This window comes from Ursus arctos, unplaced genomic scaffold (assembly GCF_023065955.2).
Source record: "Ursus arctos isolate Adak ecotype North America unplaced genomic scaffold, UrsArc2.0 scaffold_3, whole genome shotgun sequence".
NCBI classification, from domain to species: domain Eukaryota; kingdom Metazoa; phylum Chordata; class Mammalia; order Carnivora; family Ursidae; genus Ursus; species Ursus arctos.
The window spans coordinates 19,981,551-19,999,933 of NW_026622985.1; the positions used below are offsets into that span (position 1 = coordinate 19,981,551).

The following is an 18,383-nucleotide window of genomic DNA, read 5'->3' on the forward strand; positions in this document are numbered from 1 at the left end:
TCTCTGTCTCATTTTTAGTGTATAGACCCAGCAATTGCACTACTAGGTATTTACCCCAAAGATACAAATGTAGTGATCCGAAGGGGCACCTGTAACCCAATGTTTATAGCAGCAATGTCCACAATAGCCAAACTATGGAAAGAGCTCAGATGTCCATCAACAGATGAATGTATAAAGAAGATGTGGTATACATACACAACGGAATACTACTCAGCCATCAAAAAATGAAATCTTGCCATTTATACATGGATTGAACTAGAGGGTATTCTGCTAAGCAAAATAAGTCAATCAGAGAAAGACAATTATCATATGATCTCACTTGTATGTGGAATTTAAGAAACAAAACAGAGGATCATAGGGGAAGGGAGGGGAAAATAAAACAAGATGAAATCAGAGAGGGAGACAAACCATAAGGGACTCTTAACAAAAAGAAAAAAACTGAGGGTTGCTGGAGGGGACGGAGGTGGGGGATAGAGTAACTTGGTGATGGACATTAAGGAGGGTATGTCAGGGGCACCTGGGTAGCTCAGTTGGTTAAGTGTCTGCCTTTGGCTTAAGTCATGATCCCAGGGCCCTGGGATTGAGCCCTGAGTCAGGCTCCCTGCTTCATGGGGTGGGGAGGGGCTCTGCTTCTCCCTCTCCCTCTGCCCCTCCCTGACGCTCCTGCTGTCTCTCTCTTAAATAAATAAATAAAAGCTTTTTTTTTTTTAAAGGAGGACATGTGATGCAATGAGCACTGGATATTATATAAGCCTAATGAATCACTGAACTCTACCTCTGAAACTAATAATACATTATATGTTTATTAATTGAATTTAAATTTAAGAAAGGAAATCTTTTTTTTTTTTTTTAAAGATTTTATTTATTTATTCGACAGAGATAGAGACAGCCAGCAAGAGAGGGAACACAAGCAGGGGGAGTGGGAGAGGAAGAAGCAGGCTCCTAGCGGAAGAGCCTGATGTGGGGCTCGATCCCATAACGCCGGGATCACGCCCTGAGCCGAAGGCAGACGCTTAACCGCTGTGCCACCCAGGCGCCCCGAAAGGAAATCTTTTTAAACAGATTTGTTTTAGCATTTTCTCATATTTTGTACCAAGAGGATTTGCAGGTTTTCTAGTCTATTATTTTTCCAGAAATAGAAGCCAAGATGGGCTTACCAATATTTCCTAGGAATCCTTTGGCTTTACAAAGACTCTAGTTAAGTTCAGCAAGCAATCATTGAATGCCTTTTACGGAGCGGCTACGATTTAGGGAAATCACTCATTTGCTAGCAGAAAGCCGCTTTCTGTCAGAATATAAATATGCCTATCTTCTTCCCCATCCTTCTGTGACTATCAATTGCAAAGATCACATTATAACAAAGGCATCATCAGTTAAGTTCTAGTACTTTAGATAAAATTCCTACGTTCAGATAAAATTCCAGCGCTTAAACCCCACTACACAATATGGATTACATTATCATCGTTAACAACAACAAAAAAAGGTAAGTGGCAGGGTTGCACCCAAATTCACATAATTTTCAAAGTTGTGTGTTTTTCTTCTTTGTGTTTAGATTTTCGCCTACCTCACTTTAAGAGATATAGTAATATGTGGTCAAGTTTGTCACTCCTGGATGCTGATGACCCAGGGAAGCTCATTGTGGAATAGTGTAAGTAGACACTACTCGAAGCTATGTCTTTATTCTAGTTCTTAAAGGAGAACAGCCTGTTATAAAGCCAACTGTACTAGGAACTCTTTTTCCCTGCTCTCCCCCTGGGGCCACAGAAAGTGGGTGCATTTGTTTTTCTTTTGTCCAGGCACAAGCCGGAACAGTAAGATAGAAAGATAATAATGTTATTTTAAGAGATATATTATCAGTGTTTTCTAATTTACATGGTAGAAATAAATTGAATATTCTTTTTGGATGGAAACATATCTCTGTTATATCTGAGTTAGACTTAACATTGCCTAGCTCAGGATGCTGCTGAGATAAATTGAGGAAATGTAAGTAAAGTGCTTACTATGGAGCCTGGCATATAGGCAGCACTCAATAAATATTAGCTCCAGTATAAATATTATTGGTTCAAAAAACATAACAAAGTAGCACATAACATGGAGTAAAGGAAAAAAAAAAACTGAGCATGAAATGGGGCTAAAATATACAACACGTAAACAAAGCTTGTTTGATAGGGTGTCTGCATGTACACAGACACACATACACTCTGGCATTTTCTAATATGGACTTCTATCTCTACACTGTTCTTGTCATTGTACTATTTTTATACTATTCTTGTAACCTAGAATTTCTCATTGCAATGAGACTGGGGAGAGGTCTCCACCACCAACAAAAAAATAAGCATAAACGGGACACCTGGGTGGCTCATTTGGTTAAGCGTTTGCCTTCGGGTCCGGTCATGATCCCAGGGTCCTGGGATCGAGCCCGATGTCGGGCTCCCTGCTCAGCGGGAAGCCTGCTTCTCCCTCTGCCTGCCACTCCCCCTGCTTTTGTTCTCTATCAAATAAATAAATAAAATCTTTTTAAAAAGTAAGCATACATTGTCCTTGATGACTTCTCTTTTCCGTTCCTTGGATGTTACTTTAATCTCTGTAATCATCTATCCCATCATCCAGTGTTGCGGTGGCAACATTTTCCCTGTTTCTTCATGTCCAGTCAGCAGCTGACTTTACCACCTTCCTTAGTAGCCAGTGATCAGAGGAGTAATGACATCACTCAGACTGACCTATGAGTAGATGGCTGGAACCATTCAGCATAAATTCTAAAATTTAGACAAAGAAACTAAGGTGCCATTCATAAATCAAGTCAACATCTTGATATCCCCTTCTTGGCTTTACTGTTCCACTCTCACCTTGTGCAACGTCAAGAAGAACATGTGCTTCTGTCTCAGCTCACCCATCGTGGCTACCAAATGTAATATGTCTGTCTTAAGTTTATTTTTAGTTTAAGGCAGTGATACTCAAACTTCAGAATGCATCAGAATTATCTGAAGGGGCTGTTAAAACAGATTGCTGATTGTCAAACCTAGAGTTTCTGACTCGGTAGGTCTGGCATGGGGCTTGAGAATTTGTATTTCCAGCAAGTTCCTGGGTGATGCTGATGCTGCTGGTCCCAGGACCATACTTTGAGGATCACTGGTTTAAAGTAATAAATCTCTTTCTTATGTGACAGATCGGGGGTGTTACTTTTTGCTTTGGAAAGCCTGTAAAGAATAAAAAAATGAGTCCAAGTGATCCGAAAGAGAAAGAATATGTGCAATATTAAGATCAGAACAAATTCTGCAGAAGCCTGGCAGGAAAAGCTAGCACTTTTGCCCAGAGACCTCACTAGATAAAGTTGGAGAAAATATGAGCCCTTGTCAGTGAAGGAAAAGCCTTGTTAGGAAGTTAAGTTTCTTTACGTTCAGCAAATTCTAAGTTGTCCTTCAACTTCTATTAGTTTTACCTCATTTGTGAGTGCTTAAACATGGCACAACTATAACAAACATTTTAGCACAAAGAATAACTTTGTTCATATGGCAATGAGAGATTGGAAGTTCATAAATGTAATCTTTTCCCTGAAAGACATGATTAATACTACAATATCAATGCTATTGTTTATCAACTGGCCCCAGCCACTCGGAGCTCCCCTAAGCCTCTGTGCTCTTCAATATTACATATAATCAGCCAGGTACACTCTGGTCATCTTTCCTTTTTCCCAGACCTCCCTCCTCCAAATTGTGAGTTAGGAGAAGGCCACTCTAAACCCCTCACTCTAAATTGTCTTCCCCATAGTCAAGAACTTAACATATCGTCTATGCTCATGAATAGAGGAGTGGGCACCCGTTAATAATGAACCTGGATGGGTTCATTGACACTGAAGTGGGGGGCAGTCTTGGGGCTCACCTGGGATGATGGGAGCGGGGGTATCCAGGCCACTCCAAGACAATCAACTCTGTTGTGGGGTAGATGTGAGACTCTTGCCCTCCCAGCTGTTGACCTGGATTGGACATTTGGAATCTGTTTGTAATTAAGCCTGGGAATGACCATGAAAAAAAAGTCTGTTTGTAATTAAATTCCAGAATGACCATGAAAACAAAGAAATGAAACAGTGAGAGATGTGATGAAGACATTTGTTTCTTGATGCTTTTAAAATATTAAAAAATTCTACATGCAAAAGATCCTTCTCATTACTTAATGTCTTTTGTTTATCCTTTTTAGATTGATTTTTCTGCAGTAAAAAATATCATCACAGAGAAGTGTATAGTGTCTACTTTGCAAAGGTGGCGTCTAAATGTGCTGCGTTTGAATTTTCGTGGTTGTGTTCTCCGATTGAAAACCTTGAGATCTGTCAGTGAGTATGTTCCTTACAACTCTGTCTTGCTTTCCTGGTTTTAACTAAACAAATATAAAGAAAAATGTAAATAAAATAGAAACTTCAGTTACAGTTCCTAGGCCATAAGAATGCCAATTAAAAACATTTAAAATGCTTATAATATAGTCAGCTCTTCCTGGATTGTATGCTCTGGGAGTTGGTCCTTTGGCCTTTCTTATAGACTGCTTTTTCTGTCTAGCATTGTCTATGTATCCTCAATTCATCTACTAAATAAAATAAGAATATATTCTCACTTTAAAAATTCTAACAATAACAGTAAAAGCAAAAACTTCCCTTTCTCTCCCTCAAACCCATGCACTTACTCAAAGGTACTCAATGTTACCAGTTTTCTGTTTTTCTAAAATACATTCACATATATGTGATTAAAAATACACAATTAAAATTTTTAACATGAAAAGGATCAATCGCTTTATATTTTCTTTTATATCCTGGAAATCTTTCCACGTCAGTCCATATAGAACTACTAAATTATTTTTAAGTACTTAAAATCATTTTCCATACTATGGATGTAGCATAATTTATTTAACTTTCCTCCTCTTGATGGACATCGAGGTTATTTCCATTTTTTCCCAAACCGCTTTGTACTTTCATTGTGACATTTGTCTTTACCTTAGTCTGAGCTGTTATAATAAATTTTCATAGACTGGGTGGCTTATAAACAACAGAAATTTATTTCTCACAGTTCTGGAAGCTGGGTGTCCAAGACCAGGGTGCCAACATGGTTCTAGAGAGAGCCCTTTTCTAGGTCATAGACCATTGTTGTCTTGTTGTATCCTCACATGACAGAGAGAGGGAGACAGAGATCTCTGGGGTCCCTTGCATAAAGGCACTAATCCTATTCCTGAGAGCTCCACCCTAATTAGGTCCTGAAGGCCCTACCTCCCAATACCACTGCACTAGGGGCTGGGATTTCAACCTATGAGTTTGGTGGTGTGGGCACATCCAGTCCATTGCATTAACCCATATGTTGTTTAAGGTGCATTTTTTAGTTTCCAAATATATTTCTGGAAATGAAAGGAAGAAATCTATTTTAAAAAGTGTACATCCATATTGATTTCAGATAATGGGAAAAAATGCCATAAACATGTAGATATCAACATGGATGAGTCTAGAGATATATGAGTGAAAGTAAGTTGCAGAATGATATTTATAATCTAATACCATTTGCATACAATTTTTCAATGTGCTGAGTAATAATATACTTTGTATTTTGAAAGAATTTCAATAATATATATTTAAGGGGACACACATATGTATAGCAAAATACAAAGAGCATGCACGGGAATAAAAACTCCAAATGCAAGGTAATGGTTACCCCTGAGGTGGACAGAATTGAATGAAGTGGGGAAAAGTTTCACAAAGTCTTTCTCCTCTCCTCTCCTCTCCTCTCCTCTCCTCTCCTCTCCTCTCCTCTCCTCTCCTCTCCCCTCCTCTCCTCTCCTCTCCCCTCCCCTCCCCTCCCCTCCCCTCTCCTCTCTCCCCTCCCCTCCCCTCCCCTCTCCTCTCTCCCCTCCCCTCCCCTCTCCTCTCCTCCCCTCCCCTCCTCTCCTCTCACCTCTCCTTTTACCTTTCTTTTCCTCTCCTTTTACCTTTCCTTTCATCTTTCTTTTTCTTTCTTTCTTTCTTTCTTTCTTTGAGAGAGAGGGTGGGGGAGGGGCAGAGGGGGAGAGAGAGAGAGAGAAAAAGAGAGAGAGAGAATCTTAAGCAGGCTCCACACCCAGTGTAGAGCCCAAAGCAGGGCTTGATCTCATGACTCTGAGATCATGACCTGAGTGGAAATTGAGTCAGATGCTTAACCGACTGAGCCACCCAGGTGCCCCAAAAAGTTTCAACTGTACCTATAATTTTTTTAATTGAAAAAGTAAAGAAAATATACCAAATGGGATAATTTTGACTGGTTGCTGATGCTGAAAAAAGCTATGATTTTTATATGATGTTATTGTATTTGATTACATCTTAAAGTGTCTTCTTGGTTTTAATAGTTTGCCAGTTGATTCTTTTGGGTTTTCTAGGCAGATCATTTATTTCCATTCATTCCTATTCTTATATCTTTTCTTTCCTTTTTTTTTTTTTCAGTAGCAGAGATATGCAGCCATCTTGTCTCATTCTTCACTCCTTTTTCATATTTTTAATGAGAATAGTGTTACATCTACATTCTACATTTAATGAGAATAATGTTAATATTATTACATATTTTATTTCTGGGATACACCCTATATAGGGATATAATGCTGTTCCTTTTTCATAGCAGCCATGTTTTACTTGTTCCTCATTCAATCTGATCATGTCTGACTTTGGATTTTTAGGAACTATTAATTTCAGATCCACCAATACCATTCCTGCTTTGTTTTCCAGGGATATTACAGATTTTTGGAAAAAAAATCGTTTCTTGGAATTTGGGTAGTAGGAAAGCTGAAATATGTGCTTAGTCTGTCATCTTGAATGAATTTATAACTTTATTAGTAATAAAGAGTCAACAAAATAATTGAAAACTTTAATGTGCTAGCCACCCAGTTTATAGCAGCATTATCTATAATAGCCAAATTATGGAAACAGCCCAAGTGTCCATCGATTGATGAATGGATAAAGAAGATGTGGTGTATATATATACCATGGAATATTACTTAGCCATAACAAAAAGAATGAAATCTTGCCTTTTGCAATGACATGGATGGAACTTGAGAGTGTTATGCTAAGCAAAATGGGTCAATCAGAGAAAGACAAATACCATATGATTTTACTTATGCGGAATTTAAGAAATAAAACAAATGAGCAAAGGGGGAAAAAGAGAGAGAGAGGAAAACTAAGAAAAGACTCTTAACTATAGAGAACACACTAATGGTTACCAGAAGGGAGTTAGGTGGGGAAAGGGGTTAAATAGGTGATGGGGAGCAAGGAGGGCACTTGTGATGAGCACTGGGTATTGTATGGAAGTGTTGAATTACTGTATTGTATACCTGAAACTAATTACACTGTATGTTAACTAACTGGAATTAAAATAAAAACTTTTTAAAAAAAATGTGCTGGCCACCCACTCACTGTCTCTAGAGAAATGGACTATTAAAAAAAAATCTGTTTTTTGGAGAAAGAAAATGGACACAAGATGCAATATTCAAAATTTTGGTTTGGCCTAAGGTTTTCATGTTAGCAATGGTAGTTGAACACTGTGAGTTTCTGAGAAATGGCAGGGCATGTATCTCTGAAGCTTCCATTCCTAGTTTGTTGAATTTTTTTTTTTTTATCATAAAAGGGTGTTGAATTTTGTCAAATGCTTTTCCACATCAACTGAAATTTTTTTCTCCATTCTATTAATATATTGTTATTACATTGATTGATTTTTATATGTTGAACTATCTTTGCATTCCTGGGACCAATCTCACTTGTTCATGGTGTATAATCCTTATAATATGCTACTGTATTTTCTTTGCTAATATTTTGTTGATGATTTTTGCATTTATATTTAAAAGGAATATTGGTCTGTAGTTTTCCTTTCTTGTGAGGTCTTTATCTGGCTTCTTTATTGGGTAATACTGGCTTCACAGAATGAGTTAGGAGCTATTTTCTCCTTTTCTATATTTTGAAAGAGTTTGAGGATTGGTGTTATTCTTTAAATGTTTGGTAGAATTTGCCACTGAAGCCATCTGGTCCTAGGCTTTTCTTTGTTGAAAGTGTTTTGATTGCTGATTTAATATCCTTATTTGTTATAGATCTATTCAGATTTTATGTTTCTTCTTGAGTCAAGTTTGATAGCTTGTGTGTTCCTAGGAATTTGTCAGTTCCATGTAGCTAACCTAATTTGTTGAGGTGCAATTGTTCATATTTATTCTCTTGTAATCCTTTTACATTTTTGTGAAGCAAGTAGTAACACATGCACTTTCATTTCTAATTTTAGAAATTTTAGTCTTCTCTCTTGTTTTTCTTGATCAGTCTAGGTACAGGCTTGTTATTTTTTGTTGGTCATTTCAAACAACCAACTTTTTAGTTCTTTTTTTATTGTAGTAAAATATACATAACATAAAAACTACCATTTTAACCATTTTAAGTATACAGTTTGTTAAGTGCGTTCACATGGTTGTGGAATCAACATCACCATCCACCTCCAGAACTTTTTAAAAAAGATTTTATTTATTTATTTGAGAGAGAAAGAGCACTAGCAGGGGAAAGGCAGACGGAGAGGGACAAGCAGACTCCCCACTGAGTGGGGACCCCTAATGTTGGGCTCGATCCCAGGACCCTGAGATCATGACCTGAGCTGAAGTCAGATGCTTAACTAACTGAGCCACCCAGGCGTCCCCAGAACTTTTTCAAAAAAAATTTTTTTTTCTTCACTTACAAAACTGAAACTCTGAACCATTAAATATTAACTCCCCATTTTCCCCTACGCCCAACCCGTGGCAACTACCATTCTATTTTCTCCCTCTATAGATTTGACTACCTCATATAAGTGGAATCATACAATATTTGCTCTTTTGAGCCTGATTTCTTTCACTTAGCATCATGTCTTTAAGTTTCACCCATGTGGCAGCTCATATCCTCCTTTAGTGAAAAATACTCCATTAGCTGTATATACCACATTTTGTTTATCTATTCATCCACCAGTGGACACAGGTTGCTTCCACTTTTTGGCTGTTGTGAAATAATGCTGCTATGAACCTGAGTGTTCAAACATCAACTTTGATTTTTATTGTTTCTATTGTTTTTCTATTTTCTATTTTATCCCCACTCCAATCTTTATTAACCTGTTTGCATTGGATTTTCTTGCTCTTCTTTAGTTTTTTTTTTAAAGATTTTATTTATTTATTTGACAGAAGGAGACAGCCAGTGAGAGAGGGAACACAAGCAGGGGGAGAGGGAGAGGAAGAAGTGGGCTCCCAGCAAAGGAGCCCGATATGGAGCTCGATCCCAGAATGCTGGGATCATGCCCTGAGCCGAAGGCAGACGCTTAAGGACTAAGCCACCCAGGCGCCCCTCTTCTTTAGTTTCTTAAGGTGGAAGTTTAGTTATTGATTTGAGGTCTATATTCTTTTAAAATGTTGGCATTTACAGCTATAACCCTTCCTAGATTTTTTTTTTATCTGTTTCCACATAAATACCTTTCCTGATGCCTAGACACAAAGTCCACTGGGAAGTTTGGGACAGAGAGGAAATGGGCAACATGAAGTTGCAACTTGTGTAGAGAACACAGAGGACCAAATAATAAACAATTCTGTACTATGCAATGGCATATGTTCATTATATCAGATAATGATATATCTTATATATGTAATATATTTCATACATTGTATTATATATATAGATAGATCTTAGGTAGTTATTATTTTATCTGAGGCCCAAGATAGCCAAAAATACTGCCTTGAGTTTTTTGATATTTTGTGGCCTACTTAAAAATATTTAGTATTTATCTGGGGTACCTGGGTGGCTAAGTCAGTTAAGTGACTGACTTTTGATTTTTGGCTCAGGTCATTGTCTCAGTGTCATATGAGATCAAGCCCCGCATTGGGCTCCATGCTGGGTGTGGAGCCCGCTTAAGATTCTCTCTCTCCTTCTCCCTCTCTCACTCTTAAATAAATAAATAAATATTTATCTAGAAGTGTAATTCTATATTTCTTAGTACAAAAGTCTTTATCATGGAAAAAATTAAACTTGCAAGCCTGAGTAGACCTTGACTTTCTAAGGAAGTAAATGTAATGCCTATCTCATCTTTATGATATTTTAATTTGCTAAAGATTATTTAATGAAATCAGTTTAATTCCAGCTACCCTGAGTGTATAGAAGATAAAAACCCAATCTCAGCGATGTTTCAGCTTTTCCATTTCTTCCCCCAGCTAAGTTTAGTCAATCTATTGGTGTGTCTAGAATTACACACTTTTTTGGCAAGAAGTTAGACTTTCTGATTGTTACATTGAAGATAAATATTGGCTGATCATTTGAGCTGTCTGACTGAATGACCACAAGAATTGTACAAAATCGTTGTCTGCAAAAACTTTAGAATAAAATTGACATTACACTGTTACCTTAAAATGTTTAAAGGCAGATGAGATGAGGGCAGGGGAGAAATGCTTGCTATAATGTTGTGACAATTAAACGTGCAGAGTATATGCTAAAACACTTCAGCAAACATTTGGCAAGGGCACACAAGTGATTTGTAGGTTCAGTTGTGTTGCTGTGCTTTAGAAAAGCAGATATGTTGGGGATGAGAAACTCCACTTCACTGCAATTTTTCTCTACTCACTCAGTGACTGGCAAGATGAGAGCAGTTCAGAAGCAGCTTTGACTTGTGAATACCCCTGTAGTTGTATGTTTATGTTTCTAGAATTTATAAGAGATAATATTGAATTTTTTTTGAATTATGAAGTAATCTGCCAGTCTCCCTGCCCCAATTATGTTGTTCTCATTCACTCAAGCGTCAATACTAATTTGTTAGCCATAGATTACATCTTCCCCTCCACTCACCAACACCCCCCACCCCCTGAAGAAAGAAGCTTCGATGTCTCATCAAATTTAGGCAAGTAGATTTGCTTCTATTTGCCCGAGCAGGAGAAACAGATTCCTCAGAAACAGACGTTAATTGATCTTGGGTGTAAGCTCCAGAGGATGAATGGTTAGTAAGTGAAAAATCTGCACTGCCTAATGTTAAATATCTTTCCCAAATAACCAGGCATTAGGTCAGAGATGACTCAGACTTAGGACTCAAGAGACCTCAGCTTGCAGTGATCTTACTTACTTCAGAAATATTAGGGAATTTGAGGACTAGTAGGAAAGTTCAAACAAACAAAACAAAACAGAACTTGAGTATTTATCCAAATATTACTTGAGTATTTGAATAAATACTCAAGTTGCTTTAAACATGTATGTTCAAACATGTGATCTCAGGATTATCATATTTTTGACTGCCACAAAATATACTTATTTTTTAAATCTCCTGACCTTCATCATCTATCGGACAGAAGGAAGGTTCAAAGGCAAGTTATTCAACTGAAGAAATCGGCAGAAGAGGATGTACCTAATTGTTCATTCCATCATTGATCAACTCTGTTTCCCTGAAAAGTATAAACTCTGATACAGGTGAGGGGCAAATCCTAAGCTTTGGTCCTGGGAGATATTGGCAACTCTAACTTACTTTTGCATGGTATAGATCAATTTCCATTTCAATGTGTTTCAGAGCTTTATTTCCAAATAGATCTGGAAGATGACACTGAATATAAAAATCAACCAATAAAATCTCCAACCAGCCTCCAAAAACCAAAAATGGAACCAGAGAGTAACTTGAGCCCTTTCTCTGAATCAGATTTAATCTCCTTTCTTTCTAGAACCCTTGTGTCCCCACTGTGTGCCTCAGTCTCCCACCCAGGCTTTCTCCACCATCAGACCTGAAATAGGTCTCGTGTCCTTAGTATTCTACTGAGTGTTCATGAACATTAACACTCTAGTAACAGATTTAACAGCTGCCTTTAACACCTCCCAGTGAATAAGGTGCGGATTTGCACTGAGACCGAGTATGTGTCAGTCTCTACCCCTTATCCAAACCACTGGAAAAATGGGCAGAGGGGTTACAGCCTCACAATCCAGAGTCATTTCTGGAACCATCAGCTGCAGCAATTCTTCCAGCTCTCATTCTCTTGGTTTCCTGTACATATTAATACAGATTCAAATGACTTGGACCAAAGACTCTCTGCTGCCAACTGCCCTCATGGGTGTTTCTGGAGAGAAAGGCTTAACCTTCCTGGGACCTATTTCTCTCTTGGGCTCTGATTCTGCAAGTTCTCATGTGAGGCAGCCGTGGCTCTGCAGCCCTGCACAGTAGAAAGGGCTTAGATGGACCCGAATGCTGGCTCGGCCACCTGCCAGCTCTGTGACCTTGTCCAAGTCATCTAAACTCTAAGCCTTGGATTCCTCATCTAGAAAAGGCAGATAATATTACCTACCTCAGAGGGATCTTGTGAGAATTAGAATATGAAAAGCTTTTATCACAGTGTCTAACATCTAGTTGGTGCTTAAGAAATGCTCAGTGCTATCTGTCGTATACCATCTTTTATGCTTTGTGCAAATGTCAAGTAAGACCAGTTGCTAAACTTTGTGGGAATACCTTAAGAAATGAAAATGTATTCAACTCAGTGTGAAAGGGAAATTTCTGTATAAAGGAAAAGGTGGCATTTTTAAGGATATGTATATATTTCTTTCTTTTTAAAAAAATTTTTCTAATAGTACAGCTGTCTATCAAAACACTAGCTGATGGGGTTAGTCTCCAGGTATTTCCTCTTTTTCTGCTAATCCGTTTCCCTGGCTGAGCTCATTTTAACCGGCAAACCCAAGCCATGGGGCTTCTCTTGGACACCAGCTCTTTACTCGGTTGCTTTTGAGGTCACTGTCTCCTGTTTGCTTCTGCCTCATGCCCAGGCCTGACCTTGAATTCTGATTTCATCCTTTGCCTTACGCAGGCCCTTCCCCCTCGCAGGTGGCTTTCTAGTCTGAACTCTGTTTAAAAGATCAGTGCTATTTCCACATTCTCTAGTGTTTATATCTCTTCATTGCTCATGTTTCATAGTGTTTCACACCATCTACAACTTCTTCAGAGTCCCATCTTCTGACCAGTCTCCAAGACAATTCCCAGATTCTCTTATTTGCTTGTGACAATTCTCCTTTAGGTCTAGCTTGACGATTATTTGCAAGAATCAGTGAAGAGTACTTGAGAATTTGGGTTTACTAGGACCTCATTTTGGAATGCACGGGAATCTGAAATGGAATTTTATTCTATGCATAAGCTGACTTACTGAAAAAAGAAAGTGGGAGGGGGCGGGGGGGAGAGCATGATATTTTATATTTATTAAGCATTCATGTATTTTAATTTCTATCTGTAGGTATGCATGAGCAGCTATCACAAGGCATATAAAAATGAACCAAGTTTTTTTTTTTTTATTTTCAAAAAGCAGTAAAAACATTTATACAGGACATTATGAAATTCCAATGCCATCATTAGGACCCAACTCCTGCAGTTTACCAGTGCGGAATCATCACCAAAGGCTGGTCTGCAAATAGGAAGGCAAGCAGGATGAAAGTATTCCGTCGAGTGCTAGAATTCCCACAATAATAGTACTACTAATTAAGGGAAGCTTCCCTTAGCTGGATAACCCTGCATCAATAGGCAACACAGTTAATCCCAATGTAAACACGTGGTTTTCTGGCACCGGTAGAGCAAATACAAAACTTGTGGCAACCAGAGCAATTTCTAAGTTATCCCACTATAGTGATTCTTACACTTTGCTTCTTTGCTGTGTGATCCCTATGTATTCTTTCCCGTTCGTCATCTTCCGTATCCTGGTCAAATGTTTCAGGGTATGCCGGTAATTTGTCTTTGGGGCATTCTTCAAAGTAAGTGCGAATATATTTCCCCACAAACCACCCTTTGTACTCTTCAGGCATTTTGCACTCCAGGCCGGTGTAGTGGACGTTGTAGTGATGCTTTAACCAGTAGTAGAGGTAGTGTATATTGTAGTCACATCGCCAAGGGTTATCTCTGAGCCACAAGAGTTTCAAAAAATACAAGTCTTCCAATACTCCATAGTCAAAGTTTTGTAGACTGTTGTTTGATAAATCTAACTCTTCTAAATGTGTGAGTCCTAAAAAAGCGGCTAGAAACAGAAAATATTTATTAACGCAATGAATAGCTGGGTCACATCCAACTGTAGGGCGTATTATCAGGACAAACAGAAAAAAATAAGAGACCTGATTCTCCTGGTTGAAAAGTAAAGGAAACGATTGCCCTCCTCTCCTTTTTCTCAGAGCGTTTACTTGAGAAAACCTATAATTTTAAGTACTTTATACTCCCTTTGAAATGTATTCATATCCTTTACCAGATTAACTAGGGCTCTGTTAACCTTATGAGCCAGGAATGCCTTTCCCAAAGACTCGAAGACTCGAGAGGCATCTCTTCGAAATGTAAACATCAAGGGACATAGCAGCCTATCTTCCAGTTTCTGTGGGACCCGAAGGGCCTTGCTCCTAGTTGGAAACTACCTCCTCATATAAAGATGGAGTTTTTCTCTCGATGAAGCCAATTGGTCACCTCAATTACCAGATGAAGTTAGGATGCATCATGGATGACAAATAATGCTGTCAGGTCCCTTCACTTAAGGACTAGTTAATTACCCTGAAAACATACGCGTATTGGGGTGTCCGCCTGGCTGTGTAAAAGAGTAAGACTGCTGTCTTTGTGATCTCTCAGAAGATTACCTGTGATGTGCGTCACATTTGGGTTTAACGCTTATTCAATAATAAAAGTTTTTTTTTTTCTTTCTCTACTACCTTTGTGGAGAGAATTTCTGTGTTGGGAAACTTTGGTTTTAATTATATTTTCCTAACAGTGTACGTGTCTAAATGCAAGATTCTGAAGTATGTTTTTACTCACACAAAGCTTTTCCCTGGATTTAATTGGATAGAATACAATATTTCATTTAAAAAATCAGTTTTATGTTAGCTTTCTAAAAAATGTATTTTGGGCTCAAGTGCATTTTTTTAATACTCACTGCAAAGATGCCACAAAAAAGGCATGAATTAGGAAAATATTTCAAATGTAAGACATAAGTGTATAAACAATGAAAAAATGTGGATGGTGATGATTTGACAGTTCCTGGGATATCAGCAAACTCAAAATGCTGCAAAAACAGCCCTTTCTCTGAGGGGGGGAGTTATATTCCTGTAGAGTCCAAAATGAAACAATTTTTATCAACATTTTGAAAACATCTGGTTGTGTTTTGGCAAGCTGTGGTAGCTGTCAGCTTTGAATCCATATGCATTTAATTCTGCTGGAGGGTGGGTAATTAGCAAATATCAAACATATAACACAAAAATAAGACAACAAAAACCTTTTTTCCCCCCTCCAGGAGTAAAAAAGAAATCTAAACCTAGATTGTCCCTATTTCAGTTGATGTGGACTAACCCTGGAACTTATTGGTCAACCTTGATTTCAAATATTTTGTTTCTATTTCAAACATATTCTCATCACTGTTTTAAAATACTCAGGGCATATAACAATGTCCTTATTTTGAATTTGGAAAATGTGCTCTAATACCAATACCATGAACCATTTTCATATCATTTGTTTTCAGACAAAACTCATAATTTCCCCTAAAAAGAATTCTTTCTATTTTGGTGCAAAAGCAAAGGCCTGGATGGGAGAGTTGGGATCGGGCAGGCGGCGGGGGAGAAGCAAAAGGTCAGCCCGTGTAATGACAGTTTTGAAGACACGGCATTTCCCCCCCTATTTGCTAACATTCTGTGAACCAGTGATCTCACGATTTACTTTCCTCAAAACAAATCAGTCCCTCAGACTCAAAGCATGTGAAAACATCCCCAGATTTTATTTTGCAAGCAATATAGTTTTTACTTAAACCCTATGTATTCAAGCACATGGGAAAGGTGGATTTCATTTGTTTCTTAAAGGAGCTGAAACCCCTAATAGGGTGTCTTCTTTCTCTCTTGTGCAATAAAGTTGGGCATTTTATGAGACTGTTACTTCACGCCTATCAAAACCAGGAGACTTCATTGCATTTGTGAACCTACCAGCATTAAGCAGTTACCTAAGTCTTTGGCACTGTTTCATCTCATTGGTCCTGAAATACAGAAGGTCTTTAATCTTAATATTATTTTTTTAAATTAAGTAGGCTCCCTGCCCAACATGGGGCTTGAACTCAACAACACTGACATTGAGTCGCACACTCCACTGCTGTGCCAGCCAGGTGCCCAGAAGGTCTTTTATTTTCAAACCTCTTTAGGTCACTTTGACTTACTGAAGAGCTGAGATACTTCTTGCTCCAGGAAAGTGGTTGACATCTGGTAGGTGCTCAACATGTATTTGTTAATGTAGGAAATACTTTCTGACTGAATTGAGCAAAGGAGAAAAAAGAATACTACTGGTGGTAACAAGAGTTCAGCTCGTGTGTCTTCAAGGAAAACACACCGGGTAAACAAGTTTGAGAGGCCTTCAGGAGATCTCAAGGATGGTACAGGAATCCTTGAATTGCGGGAATTTCATAGCCGTCGAGGGAAAAGTATCACTAGAAATAAACCCATTTTGCGCTGTTATCTATCTTTGCATTATTTTCTCATTTTTCTCTAGTTTTCTTTGCAGATTCTGGTTCCATTATAATGAAGATATTGTTGTACCATTACTCACTACTTTAATAAATTTAACTTAGGTCATAGAATAACAAACATTTCCATCTCTTTTAGAGGTAACTCTAAAGCTCAATTGCATGGATACTTTTGACGGGTGTAAGCCCAGGGCCCGGGACAAGGCACGCTCGTCTTGCAGCTCTGTGGTTCTCATGCAGCACGAGAGGAGGGTCTCCACCTCCAGATTCTCCCCCTGTGGCCTAGCTTTGGGGAGACTGGCTCCCAGTGACTGACCTCCACACTAACATGATGATCGCTTCAACTGGGAGAAGGATGTCTTTGTCGTATTCTTACTCACTGTGAGATGAAAATTGCTTTTGACCTCACAATTTAAAGATACCCCAAGTTGACGCGTCTATACAGGCTAAGGTGTAAGTGCAGTTAGTGCTGTTATTGGGGGAAAATTTTAAATTACGATTTCTTAATATTTTAAAAAGATGTTACTAAAATATGCCTTTGTAGCTCCAGACATTCATTCTCAATTATCACTTTCTACAACGTTAAAATCCTACTATTCTATTAGTGGTATTAAATTACCAGTTAAAAAAGCAGAAGTAACAACTGAACTGAAAATAATTATGATATGAACACTGGATATTAATAGTATTAAAATAATTTTTAGAGATAGGATTTTTCAGACTGAAGTAGCACTACGAAGGCATGTATGTTATGTATGTTACAAATCTGATTAAGATCGCGGGAATTCTCAGTTCTTTCCAGATCCAGTGTGTTTTTATAACGTACCATGTTCGTTTTTGCCAGAGGCTTTGCTTATTAGTAGCAAATGGGAAGAGATTTGAAGGCTGGAAAAGAGAATCTGGATCCAGGATTAGATAAAATACATCTGGCTCTGGCTTGAGCACATTTTATCTTAATTTATGAGCTTGGTGCTTAGCAGATTGTTTCAAGTTTACTTTAATTTTTTTTAAAGTTTTAAAAATTCTTTTTAAAAGAATTTTTATTTATTTATTTGAGAGAAAGAGCGAGAGAACACAAGCAGGGGCAGGAGGAGAGGTAGAGGGAGAAGCAGACTTCCTGCTGAGCAGGGAGCCTGATGTGGGGCTCCACCGCAGGACCCTGGGAGCATGACCTGAGCCAAAGGCAGACCTTTTTTGAAGTTTTATTTATTTTTTTAGTAATCTTTACACCCAATGTGGGGTTCGAACTCACGACCTGAGATCAAGAATTGCATGCTCCACTGACTGAGCCAGCCAGGCACCCCTCAAGTTTGTTTATTTATTTTTTTAAAGCTTTTATTTGTTTATTTGAGAGAGAGAGAGAGAGAGCACAAGTGGTTGTGGGGGAGAGGGACAGAGGAAAAGGGAGAAGCAGGTTCTCTGCTGAGCTTGGAGCTGGACCTGGGGCTCGGTCCCAGGATGAGCTGAGGCAAAGGCTGACACTTAACTGACTGAGCCACCCAGGTGCCCCATTCCACTCAAGTTTACTTTAAATAAGTCGTTAAAGTCTTGCCTTAAACAAGTTGGGACTTAATGGATAGCAAAGAAAATGTCAACTCTGAATTTCCCTTTAAAAATCACTGTTTGTTTAACATATTACTGAGCACATATTCTTATTTTTAAAATCAATTCTACAAAAAACACTTTTATGGGGACCAACTGAATAACTGTTGCTTAGTAATATATAATATTACATCCTTCATAAAGGAACATTTTGGTAAATATTTCTCTGAGTGCCAAAGAAGTTCTAATTTAGGCATCATGTTTAATTTAACCTTTTAATTATTTAGGTTTTTTTAAAAACTAAATTGCATTTACTACAAAGCTTGTCATAAGAAAAAAGAATCAAAGAATACCCATCACCCATTTAAAGGGCTATTCTGTGG

The 18,383-nt window shown here is 38.2% G+C and overlaps 2 protein-coding genes across 3 annotated transcripts in view; one reads left to right on the top strand and one right to left on the bottom strand.

The window, feature by feature from the left end:
- Positions 1-18,383, top strand: part of FBXL13 (F-box and leucine rich repeat protein 13) — a 209,662-nt gene that overhangs the window by 81,017 nt on the left and 110,262 nt on the right. The window contains exons 8-9 of the mRNA XM_026504143.4: positions 1,553-1,648; positions 4,195-4,327. Of these exons, the coding sequence (XP_026359928.4) occupies positions 1,553-1,648; positions 4,195-4,327 (229 nt within the window). The remainder of the gene's footprint in view (positions 1-1,552; positions 1,649-4,194; positions 4,328-18,383) is intronic.
- Positions 13,259-18,383, bottom strand: part of LRRC17 (leucine rich repeat containing 17) — a 34,373-nt gene continuing 29,248 nt past the window's right edge. For both annotated transcript variants that reach the window (XM_057304359.1, XM_057304360.1), the window contains one exon: positions 13,259-13,998. In XM_057304359.1, the coding sequence (XP_057160342.1) occupies positions 13,601-13,998 (398 nt within the window). In that variant the 3' untranslated portion in view covers positions 13,259-13,600. The remainder of the gene's footprint in view (positions 13,999-18,383) is intronic.